The sequence below is a fragment of the Pempheris klunzingeri genome, chromosome 12, assembly GCF_042242105.1.
Source record: "Pempheris klunzingeri isolate RE-2024b chromosome 12, fPemKlu1.hap1, whole genome shotgun sequence".
NCBI classification, from domain to species: Eukaryota; Metazoa; Chordata; class Actinopteri; order Acropomatiformes; family Pempheridae; genus Pempheris; species Pempheris klunzingeri.
The window spans coordinates 12,819,508-12,832,532 of record NC_092023.1 but is presented as its reverse complement, the minus strand read 5'-3'; the positions used below and the strand labels follow the sequence as shown (position 1 = coordinate 12,832,532).

At 41.9% G+C, this 13,025-nt stretch overlaps 1 protein-coding gene across 3 annotated transcripts in view; it reads left to right on the top strand.

The window, feature by feature from the left end:
* ehbp1 (EH domain binding protein 1) overlaps positions 1-13,025 on the top strand; it is a 142,085-nt gene that overhangs the window by 118,824 nt on the left and 10,236 nt on the right. For all 3 annotated transcript variants that reach the window (XM_070841365.1, XM_070841364.1, XM_070841363.1), the window contains one exon: positions 12,333-12,432. In XM_070841365.1, the coding sequence (XP_070697466.1) occupies positions 12,333-12,432 (100 nt within the window). The remainder of the gene's footprint in view (positions 1-12,332; positions 12,433-13,025) is intronic.

The window sequence follows — 13,025 nt, the reverse complement described above, 5'->3', positions numbered from 1 at the left end:
GTGACACAGGCTTTAAGATATTTAATGTTCTGAGCAGAATCCAGCTAGATGGCATTGTAGACCCCCTCTTCATGTGTCCCCTTCTAGCAGCACTGATTATGTAAAAAAAGAAAAAAAAGAAGCAAAACTCCCCCCATCGTGGCCACACTCAAGCAGAGCAGTCAGAGGAGAAAACGAACCCAGGGCCTAACAAATACATGAAGGTTTGGTTTAACTAAATCCCACAGATAATGGCTACTGTGTCAAAGACTAAAGATAGCGGGAGGGGTGGTGGTGGTGGCGGTGGTGGATGGAGGGGGGGATTACTCCGGCGTTTTGCATCAGTTGCTTTCTGCTGGGTGGCCCTGCTTGTCAAAAAAAGAAGGGAGAGATGGAGGGAAAGAGAGAAGGAGAGAAACGCATTTAACGCGGCACATTGAGAAGAAGAGGGCTCTTAATGCCATCAAAGCAAGGGGAGAAATCAGCCATTAATTTATTCTGGCCCTCACACACACACACACACACACACACACACACACACACACACACTCTCACTCTCACTCTCACTCTCTCTCTCTCTCTCTCTCTGGCCAGAACACAAGTACATGCATGTGAACACGCACATACAAACACCATGTACATCCTTTCTGTTGTTTCCACCAATTGTTGATAATTTCTGTAACATCTAGTCCACACCAATCTTGGAAGCCCATCAGGACCAAGGTTGACAAAATGTTACCACTGATCCCCTTCTGTCTGTGTGGGTGTGTGTGCGTTTGCGCCCTCACACCTTTAAATGATTTGTGTGTGGATTGAATTATAGCCCCGACTTGAGGAGAAAATTTTCACCCTTAGATTCAGGAGGAGGGGCAGATGAATGGGCTATTCATTGGCTGATAAGAACTGATGGGGAGGTTAATAAGCTACACACCCAGGTCATCACAGGCTTTTTACTGGGCTACAGAGGAGAATGGAGGACGATGATGGTGATGAGAGGAGGTGTGTGTGTGTGTAGCAGGATGTAAGCCGGTGAAGTTTGAAGGAGTGCATCTCCTCAGTATCTTTTCTGAAGGTCCCTCAAAGTTCCCTCTATCGCACTAAATTAGCTAAATTCTGACTTTTAGCTAAAGTGTGTGTGTGTGAGCGCAGTGTTGTGATCTTGAATCTCTGAAGCATGCAACATTGTATATGTAAATTAAATTGTGCCCCTGTAGGAGGAGGTTATGTTTTGTGTGCTTTATAATGCTAATAATATAATCACAGTAATGAACACTGTCTTCGATTTGTTTGTGTAGTAAAGATGGTACAGTATTTTAATTTTCAATGTTTTTATTGTGGTATTTAAATTATTGAAATGACGGTTTGATAGTTGGGAAACGCAAAGCAACGCCTTGGGGCTTCATATATTATAAATATAATCTAAATCTAATATCTAATATATCTAAATTATATCAATGTCTATATATACACATGTGTGTGTTTACTTGCAGTAAGTGCAACTGTAGCATAAGCTTCAATCTATACATTGCCAACATCCTGAAAGCTACAGGCAACCAATCGCAAGGTTAAAGGTCAAAGTGGTCGAACTATTTACCAGTTAAGTTATCATGTAAGATGTTGCACACTCACAGCAGAAGAAAACGTGCATGGTTTTCTGTTCTTTCAAGTGGAATTCAGTGGGAGGAGGAAGTGCTGGTACCTTCAAATGGGGTTGTATTTACCGTGTTGACGATAAGAGGTCTCCTGTGGTATTCAGGACTTTGGAGCTGGAAATTTTCTGAAAGCTCAGAGGTCCTGAGTTGTGCCATGTTATTGATATTTTCAGAAATTGTAGAAGTTAATTATTCAGTGGATGATGAGTTCATATTTTGTAATTTCTGTTGTATAGAGTTTTTCTTTGTAATTTAATGTCCTCAGATATCCTGGTTTAGCGTTACATTACCTGCTAGCTAGCTAAATTGTTAGCCTCTGTGACTTCTAGATGCCGACAGCAAGGAGTTTTTTTGGCCGTCATGTTGCCTAGCAGTGTTGTCAAGGAAAAGTATTCTTACAATGTAACCGCTTGAACACCAACGATATCGTGTACGCCACTTGTCATGTCGTAACCACAAACTCTCGTTCCGTTTGAAGGCAGCATATTTAGTACCCTCACCTCTTCAGCATGCTTTAACACCAAGCCTGGCATGGCTGTCATTCACATACTGAGGCTACTTTTTTCCCACAATTCCCCTGTGTAACCTGAGGCTAGAGGCAAACTCTCCCACTGAGCAGAAGACAAAACACTCAAATAGAAAAACAGACTAATCTCTCTTCCTCTCATTAGTTTCTCTCTCTCTCGCTCTGACATACACACACTGACTATTTTAGCAGTCCTGCTGTTGGATACCCAGCTTTAATACAAAAATTTTCCTTCAACCCACCCTTTTAAATACTTCAGGTTTCTTTACTCAACTCAAACGGCCGTTGAAATGAAGAGATGTAATGACACATGTAATAGCTTTTGTCAGATTTAATTGAATGTCTTGATAGCACAGATTCCTCAGTTATAAACAAGCATAAAAAAAACAGAATACAAACACAATATGAGTGTAGAGCAGGTCATACCACAGCTTTCACATGTTTGTTCATGGCTGTAGTGGTGCTGAGGAGCAATGTGAATCACCTTCAAATGAGTTCTAACAGACGCAGCTGAAGATGTTTTTCGCAGTGAGCATCACCACTGCTGTTAAGGTGGTTGATGAAAAAATCTATCTCACTTTGTGTTGTATCACTGAAGCCTAATAGAAGTCAACCCCCAAAGGTCCAAGCAAAGGCTCTCATTCTGAAGAGTAGAAAAAGGCACCAAGCAAGACCCAAGCATGGGGTCTCTCCTCTCCCGCTGCATGCCTTCTCTTGTCCCAGGGCTATAGGGAGGTGCCGGGCGCCTTTCCTGCTCCCTATCACCCTCTCACCTTAATAATAAAAGAGAGCCCCCCGTGGAAAGGAGCTAGCATGAGCTGGTGAAGATCACGCTGTTAATAGGATGATGCCTTTTTGCCTTTTGTCATGAGATTATGAACAGGGATGGCCTCTCCTCGCCTCTCCTCTCTGCTCCTCCACTGTTCTTTACTCTTCCCACACACAGCTACAGGCGTCCTGGAGGGCCCCGTTGAGTTGGAGTGGAGACAGGCGTAACCGAGGCTTTGTTCCTCTGCTTGTATGGTAAAAGACTCACTAATGAAATACCTTTTAGGGGGTATCGGCAGGTGAGCTCCCCAATCAGGCATTTCAGCAAAAACACACACAGGCGTACATACACTCATATATTCTCCGTCTCCTCTCATCTGCCCCCTCTTGCTATATTAATTACCTGAAGTGCTCTGGCCTTGCAAAAAGCCCTCGATTCTGCTGCTCTCCTCCTTCTTTTCATCCAACACGACAGCCACAACGGCCTAAGCTAGCCTAAAGTGGGGGGTGCAACAGAAAGGGGAGGATGATAATAGTAGTAATGAACACGGGTGACAATAATGAGAAAGGTAATTGAGAAATGGTGTATGGCAGGCCCCCTGATTTTCCTTTTCCAGCCCCAAGCTAAGTGGGGACAGGTTGAAAATCATGCTATTTAGAGCTCAGTTAAATGGTTCTGGGAAAGGTGGGATTTGTGATGTTAAAGAGAGCTGACAAGCATAGAGTGGGGATACAGATGCCTAATGGGTTAGGGAATGTTTAAAGTCGCTGTGTCATAGCCTGTGATTCCTTCTTTTAATTTCTTATTGACTTTGAGTGGCAGGGTCAAAACAGCCCGTGCTGCACTGTAAGGATTATTGTTAAACACCTTAATGCTTCACTGCTGTTCTTTTCTCTTCCACTCTGCTCACTTTGTTTTCAACTGTCTGTGTGTCTATACGTACGAGAAATCGCTCCCTGAAAGCCTGCACATGCATCAAAGACTTGCTGTTTGGTCTTTGAGCATGTCTGTGTATTTGTGGCTCTGTCTGTATTCTGCTTCCATATTATGTTCACTATAAGTCTCTGTTACATGTATTTGCGTGTGCATTTGTGGACTCATGTTGTCAACGTTTCTTGTCCGTGTGTGTGTGTGTGTGTGTGTGTGTGTGTACGTGTGTTTCTGTTTCCTCCTGGCCTTCTCTTCCAAGCTGTGATAGAGACGGGGATGGGCTTTAACAGACAGAGGCTGCCTCCATCAGCCCATAGTCTGCCACTCTCTGATAATGTTTATTGATTTGTGGCAAAAACACAATTTGATGGAGTGGGGCGAGGGAGGAAGGGTGGGGAGGAGATGTGGGGGTTGAGTTTAGGATGGAGAGGATTGTATTTGTGTGATTGTCACAGCTTGGCTGGTTCTGCTAGACAAATAGAAAAATATGTCAGAAATGGCATTTGTTTTGTTCAAATCTGACCCTGTTTAAACCATTTTGTGTAATAGTCAATTGAATCGAACGCTTAACTTTAACTCATAATCACTAATTTAATTTGAATAATTAAAATAAGAGGGTAGAAAGAGGAGAAGAGCTAAATTAGGGAAAACGCTGCATAAATGACTTCTTTGCAAATACACTCTTCACCCTTCTGCACAAGCAAGAGTGTGTCTGTCTGTCTGTCTGTGTGCAGAGAGAGGAGTCCTAATATGAACATTTCATCTCTAGAGTGAGTCTATTATGTGAACTCTGTTTGCCAGAGCTCCCACCTCTTCTTAACCTCTAAGGTGGAGGAATGAGAGGTGTCTGGAGGTTGGTCTACTGTTAGCTCTGAGGTCACATGTGTTTGCCCAAGGATGTGTGTGTGTGTGTGTTTCTGTGTACAGAGGAGAGCAAGGAGGCGTGTGTGTTTAAGGGAGAGGAGTATTAGAGGAGGAAACATATTAGCTGGACAAACCTATCGTCTGTGTTTAACATGGTCTCTGAACACAAATGTTCAAACAGTGACATGATAGGAGCTGCGTATGTACACTCTCTTGCTCATTAAAAAAGGCTTTGGCAGTGCTGCTTAATGCCGTCCATAGTTCATCTCCCTTTGAAATGGTACTCTTGATCAGGGCTGTATATCAGTTAAAATTGTAATTGCACTTAACTTTGTAAGATATTACAAATGAAGATCCTAATTATTGGTCTCAGCCTGAAATTAAGTCTTAACCCTTAACTAAGAAAATACAGACAAAAATACAGGTGTTTTGTCCAACTCTTTGAAATTAAGCTTCTATGCTACTTATGCACAACAGGAAATACATTTAGAGAGAAACACAGTGCCAATACAGTTGGCAATGATGAAGCATTTTTAATGAATGTGTCTGCAAAATGTTCATGAAATTTCATTTCATTATTGTTTGTATTTTTACTGAAGTCCCAATCTTTCCCTAACCTTTACCTGAGTGCATTTGATGCCAAATTTGTAAGTCCACCATCCACATTGACCTTCCCTACGACATCCATGCAGCTCAAGAACGTTTGAAAGAAATTTGTTACCAAACCCTCAACCCTGCATTAAATGTTACTTCTAGAAGCAGTGTGAAACAATTACCAATAGTCATTCTGTATCTACCAGCCATGGTAATTGTTAAAGTTGTTTCTTAGACATGTGTTATCTATATCTGTTTTTTTCATGTTTTAGATTATATGTAGTAGATGCAGCATCATAAATTAGTAAATTTTATGATGTATAATCTGTACCACCATCAGACTAACCATCAAAGTTAGTGGAGAAACACAAGCACAGTTTTGCAGATATTTAGACTCAGCTGTGCTTTGATTTGACTGACTCACAATCAGTTTATAGTTTACAACTCAACAGGTGCCAATTTCAAAATCTTAGTAGTGGCAGGGATTTTTTTTTTTGTATTGAACTTGCATTTTACATCATTATTCCACTTCAATATTTCAACATTTGACTCATGCAGATTTCCTGCAATTATTGATTGTGGAAACCAAAATCATTACACAAGATCATACATAATTAATCCAGCAGCTCTGCATGTTGGGCAGCTTCTTTCCCAACATCTCCATACGGACTGAAAGATGAACCTCCACCGTTAATACAGTTTAACACTTTAACATTGGACCTCAATAAAAAATTATGGAGGTCCACTTATGATTATGGAAAAGACCCAATTCATCTGTCACACCCCACTCCTCCTTCTCTTGCTCTCTCCCCTACCTCCGCCTCTTTTGTAAGTTGGAAAGCAAGCAGTGGTTGACAAATGACACTGGTGGAAAAGGCAGTCATTGTGCCTCAGTGTGAGAGGAGGGTTTTTTTTTTTCTTTTCTTTTTTTTTTTCTTATTTTACTTTTCTCCTTTTTCTATCCGGAGGGAGGGAAGGAAAGAGGTGAGTGTGAATCGGTTAATGTGTTCCATTCACCAGACATTATACACAGGTTCAATAAAGCAGGAATCTGCTCTATACGCTGGCACCATTGTACCATTGAGGGCGGCTAAAAAGGCCTCGTACAAGCCTCCCTGGAAAAAATAGCCCTCAGCACCACTCCAGTAGAGAGCAGAATAGAATAGGAGAAAGCACGAGAAATCACATGTGCAATGTAGAGAAGATTGGTGGGCTTGAGGTGGTGAGGGGGTTGATTCTTACACATATCACTAGTGTTGTAATGTTGTTTAGTTAGAAATTGCAGCAACTGTTGCACTCAGTGTACATTGCTCTGAATAAAAGCCTCAACCGAACCATAAAACGTGTGATTCTGCTTCCTATAGTATAACAGTGGAAGAAAGGTGAAGAAGACAGAAAAGGAAGCAGCTGTCAAACCTACTGATTAGATTTAAACTTACAGTTTAGTTCGACTCATTTTGCCATAATACACCATGAAAGAAACAAAACTAGTGCAGGCTTTAGATTCTTTATTATTACGAGCACCCTAACCTGTCTTGCCTAAAAGATACACTCTCAGGCTGTCTGCGTCTCCTTCCTAACAAGACACTCCTCTACTCACATTAATTAAATCAAGTCTTCAGTAGGCTACTTAGGCACAATCCCCCCTCCGGTCTTCGCCACAGACCTCTCTGATTAGGCCGGCCCCTGTCATGCATATTCACATCGCTGCAGTGACAGCCTTTTAACGAGCTCTTACCTAATCACAGGAAACAATGTTCATCCTGTTCTTTTTATTCCTTCTTTCCTCATTTCCTTTCATGCGTCTTTGGCTTTCATCTTCCTTGATCCCCGCTGATATTAGGCGGGCTTGACGGTCGGATGGAGAGAACGATGCGAGAGGCTCGTCCCTAAATAAACCGCAATTCAGAAAGTGACTTGGACACAGAAGAGAAGTTCGGCTCTATCTCCTCCCTTTCCCTCCTCCTCCTCTCCTTCTTTTTCCTCCTCCTCCCTGTCTTTTTACATGTCCGATAGACAAATTGGATTAGCAGCTATTGGATTAAATGGCAAAATGGTGGGATAAGAAATGAGATGAACGTGCTGTGATCACAGCTTTTAATGTTTTTCTCTTTCTTTCTCATTCATTTCCCCTGTTATCCAAGCTCCCTCCTTCAAGGCACCGAGAGAAGTTTTTCTATCAAAGACAAATGTAGGATTTCCTGCATATCCAGTGACTGTATTTCATAATGTTTAAACAAATCTATGTAGTTCGTAAGTGGCCTGATCAAATGGTCAAAGGGCTGTCCTGTAACTGGAAGGTCAAATTACTGACCCCTGTGAAAGAGCTTAGTTAGGCAATTTATCGATTAGGTGAACAGAAAACCTTTTTGACAACAAAAACAACAATTTTTATAATCAGTTTATCGTTTAAATAATTTATTAAGCAAAAATTTTGAATATGATTATTTTCTCTGTTTGATATAATTGTAAATTGAATATCTTTGGGTCGTTTGAACTGTTGCCCCAAGAGACAATCAAACCCTTCATACATGTAGTCAAGCTCCTGTGTGAAAAAAGACAAATGAAATGTGCCAAATTATATGAATAAAATTGCTGGTTGTATTCCAGGGAGCTTGAAGCATTGAAGGATCAGAACAGTTCACTGAAAATAAAGTCGAATCAATCAGTATTTACTCACCAAAACTACTCCTTGCATGCATTTAGACCTAGCATAGCAGCATTAGGCGCTTAATTAAAAACCAGCACAGGCCACCAGCTGCAGCAGCAGTTTGACCACCTCAGGGTGGGTTTCATTATTCCTATCTACACTGAATGGAACAGTGGCCAAGATAGCTATCTTAATCTTATTTGGCTATAGAGGCTCACTCTGTTTTTTCACCCAATCTTTCCTTCCTTCTTGCTTTATTTCTCTCTCTCTCTCTCTCTCTCTCTCTCTCTCTTATGGATGCATCCAAACGCACATTGACCCTTAATAACCAGCCTTTCGTCATACCTGAAGGATAGTACTCTCCCTCCACACACAGCAGTTCACGTCATTGTACCCTGGTGGTGTTTGTGTGAGTGAGACAGAGAAAGTGAAACAAGAGAAGAGGGAGACAGGCAATCAGATAGAGGGGTTGTCGGGATGTGTGTATCAGTTGTATCTTGGCTGTATGTGTGTATATGTGTGTCTGAGTTGATTGTATCTTGTGTGTTTCTCACCATCGCAGCCACATTGATAGCCGAGGTAACACCAAACGTGATATTAATGACAATAAAGTTTCCTGTAGGTGGGGAAGCCCCGTGTATCTGCATCAGACATATTTCACTAATCCTTTGATGTCCTGATCAAACATTGTACCGATGCCAAACTTACTGCTCCGGTCTCAGTAGATTTTGGCCTGTTTTTGCTCTGCCCTGCTCTGTGTTGAGCACTGAGAAATGGCGTGTAAGGCAAGCAGCAAGACCCAGAATGCAACCTGCCAAACCGCCAGATGCTTTGATCCAAGATGGCCCCCTGAGAGCCAGCAAGGATCCACAGCTTCACAGAGCCAAGACTGGATTCACAGACACAGTGTCAGTGGTGCTTGCCAGGGATATTTACACCATTTGTCTTCATACAACACATCATTCACCAGTTTTTTTTCTCTGTTGTTGTCACTCTTAACATATGCCATTTGATAGCAACACTCATTCCATTATGGCGAGATTTTAGAAAAGTGGTTGTCTCAGAAACCAAACCCTCAACCCTGCGTTAAAGCCTTAATTTATGCATTGAGCATCTCCTCAGTAATCTTCTACATATATAAAACTGTGGGGAAACTGAGATTGCCATTTCTTACTGTGTACTGCAATTTCTCAGACTTAATAAGAGACAAATTAGTCAAAGAAAAGATAGAATAATCGATTATGAATGTAATGGTTTGTTGCAGTCTGCGTAAACGTAGCAAATGGCCTCATTATTAAATACAGCGGGGACTATCTTTAATAGTAAGTACCCAGTAAATGAGAAACCTGCAGACACCCCTCCGTCTCTTTAAGAGTCAGGTAGTATCTGGCGGTCAGAGTTCAACTCTGGAGAGATTTAGTGAAGGGAGGAGGATGCTGAGCAGCTGTCGAGTGTCCTGCCTATATCCCTCCATCCCCTCCTTTCTTTCTCTGCTTTGAAATGGCTCACCTGCTTGCCCTTATTTCCTCCTTCGCTCCCTCCCTCCTCCAGTCATCCCATTTCCCTTCCACATTCACCATTTTCTCCTCTGACCACCCCTGCCTCATCTCTCCCCTTCTCCTTCCTTCTACCCTTTCTTCCCTCCTTTTCTCCTCCCTCCTGTCCTTTATCCTACCCCCCTACCTTTTCTCTGACCTCCCTGCCTTTCTATCTTTCCTCTCCTCCTTTCCTTTCTCTCCCTCCCTTCCCCTCCCCTCCCTCCTTTCATAAAATGCGGCTGGTGGTTGGCTGGTAGCTGCTGGCTGGGTAGCGGTGGGGGATATAGCTTTATAATCCCTCCTCGTCTTCCAGCCCGCCTCGCCACAATGTCACAGGAGCTTAATATTTGCCATTATTATTTGCTTGTTTTATTTGACTTCGAGGCAGCACAATGACCTGTCAGCGCCGGCTTTATCCCCCCTCCGAGTGTCGTCCGTTTCAAAGTTGACTACAGTAATCCACGAGCCCCCGATTCCGCTAAATCCTGGAGCTTTCTTTCATTCGCTCGTTCTTTTTTTCCCCCTTTCTCTCTCTCCCTCTCTAGCTCCCCCCCCCTCCCCGCTCCATCCCTCCTAAATGAAATTACATACATCTGCTGGCTCAGAGTATCACAAATGTCCACACACTCACCGGTGTCCGCGCACACACCCACGTGCCTGCCTTTTGTCGTCAATGACGCAGTGCTGTGTGTGTGTGTTTGACTGAAGACGACACATTTCTCTCAGTTTTCTGCCATCCTGAGCACCAGAATCAGTCATTTATGACTGTTATGATACAGATTGTCATCATATTGAAGTACCAATAAACCACCAAACTCCTTGTTTTTAAGTTTATACTGTATTGAAGGTTTCTGGCTGACACTTGTAGAAAGTCTTGCAATAAAAGCACGGATATAATGAGCTTCAAACAGTACATCACTGATGTCTGAATGCATCCAGAAGGAGTGGAAAAAGCAACATTTTCCAGCCAATAAATGAAAGAAATGTTCAGATCTCTCCATGTTGAAAAGAATGAAAGAATTTAAAACATCAAAACTACGCATGCACGTTTTTCTTCCACTGCACAGCACACCAGTACCTCTCATATATTCAGAGGGCCCCCAATTAATAAATAAGTGGTATGAAATATCTTCTTAGTGTTAATTCTGTTATGATGCCTGTCGTAGCTTCCCAGCTATTAAACCTCCCTCTTGAGAAAGGGAGAAAAAAAACAGAGAGAGATAATAACATAAGCCCTAAGACGATCTTTCATCTTGTGTCCCCTGTTTTCATCCGTTTCTTCTCTTCACAGACGTACTAAGTGTCAGATTAACGCTGCTGTCACTGTTTAAATGGCCTCCAGTGCCACAAAGCTTATATCCCAATTCTAGACATAAACGGTGCTAAATGAACTGACCACAGCAGTTTATTTACGCAATGACAGAAAAAAAGAAAAACACCAAAAACAAAAACTGAATTTGATCATGTTTTCGAACAGTCTACAAGCTTTAATGCACAATCACACTGAACTCTAAACACTTACATCTCCTACCAGGTATTTGCTCTACTAATTATGGCCGCTGTTCATTCTGTAATTTACTGTAATTTTATACTAATCTGGTAAATTCCCATATACCAGTATCACTTACTATAATTAGCTGTAGGAGTATATTAAAGGCACAATCCAGTTACTCTAACTATATAAATTTAATGTAAATTCATGTATGTAATTGAAGATTTTGTCTTAATGATAACAAACCGACACTTTTGTCTTTGTCAACAGATCATAATTGGAAAAAAAAGCATTTGACATCAACGGAAAACCAACTTAGTTAATTGACGTCTTGTGCAAGTCTCCGCAGTGAGAGACCTGTAAATTTGTTTTGGAATGATAACAGGCCCTTTACAATGTATTTTGGTGGTGGACCATTGTGATTGCATTTAGATCACATTAAGATGCAAAACCACTGCAGAATAACTCCTTAATAATTGAAATTCAAATCACTGAAACTACAATCTAAATTATTATTTTGAAATCATTAAGATTGTCTGATTACAGTACACTCGGACAGGCAACAGATGCCCAGTTAATGTCAAACAGACATGTCCACTTCTTGTCTTTAGTCCAGGTCAAACACGGCCGTTGGAAACTGACCTTGTTGCCGTTATGTGGCTAACATTTGGAAGTTTCCATTCAATGTGCTTTGTCAGTATCAGCTGTGCACATCCCATTGTACCCTGTAAGTAAGTTACAGCACAGAGCTTTAGCTCCAGGTGTGGGTGAAGCTTACATTAGCCATGCATCTGAGACTCGCTAGCTCTCTGTGTGTTGAGCAGGTATTACACTAAGCGTCGCAGAGTACCAGAGACGTGTTTTTTCTTTTTGAAGGCCCGCTGAGTGATTGGTGGGATATGTATTGCCCTACAGTGAGAGGCTCCACTCTGTAAAGGCGACGGTAATCGCTGAGTTAATCCCGCCCCAGTTGAAGCTGTATTGACGTTGTGAAGACATGGTGTGAAGTATGTGAATGTTTACACAAGGAACATAAACGAGCAGTGTACTCACACACGCACACACACATTAATATCTGGTGGACATACTGACTCTGCAGTTGCAAAAAGACTTAACTTATCTACATCATCTCTGTCATGTGTGTATACCTGTGCTCAGACACAGAAGATCTATATATCAGGCTCACTGTATATTTAACAGTCAGCATAACACTCATCTTTATGTCTTTTAAAGGGTGCGAGGAAAGATCTGAGGAATGAACAGTAACGGCTTGTGGTGTATTAAAATGGTACACTATCATGTGTGTAACACTTTTTCCTGTGTGTCTGTATTTTCCAGGCAACAACAAGGAGGAGGAGGAGGCCATGATGCAGGAATGGTTCATGTTGGTCAACAAGAAGAACGCACTCATCAGAAGACAGAACCAGCTCTCTCTGCTGTACGTATCCGAAAACTAACTTGGTGTCTGTTGACGTGTTTAACCCGTGGCCTCCCCATGCAGGTCATGCAGTCTGCAGTTTTATTTTATCAACTATAAACTACTGGTGAGCCCAGTAGACACCTTTTACACCCGTTTGTTTTTCTTTAGTTTTACATGCACAGATAATCATTAAAAACCTGGAAACATCAGGTTTTTACTCAAGCCTTAGATCAAACGCTACACGGGATGTGAGTGTACTCTCCAGTCCATTCACCCCCCCGTCTGCCCGCTCATTGATTTACATGTGGACGGGATATGAAATCAATAGAAATGTGGCGATCATCACTCTATCTCTAGTCTGCTTGTATGTGGTCAACTGCGACAGGTGGAGATGTGCACACATACCCGCTGCCTTTTTTCTTCATTTGCGGTTTTTGGGATTTCAGAGTGTGCAAGTGGAGGAGAGATTGAAGTATTCATAATCACATTATGTCGTGGGAAAGGGGAGGCTTTTAAAGTGGCCAATTGACAGAAGGGCTGATTATTAGCCCTTTCTGTTCTCTCTTTGTGGAGGCGAAGAGAAAAGACGCCTGTGAAGGACAAATTCTATT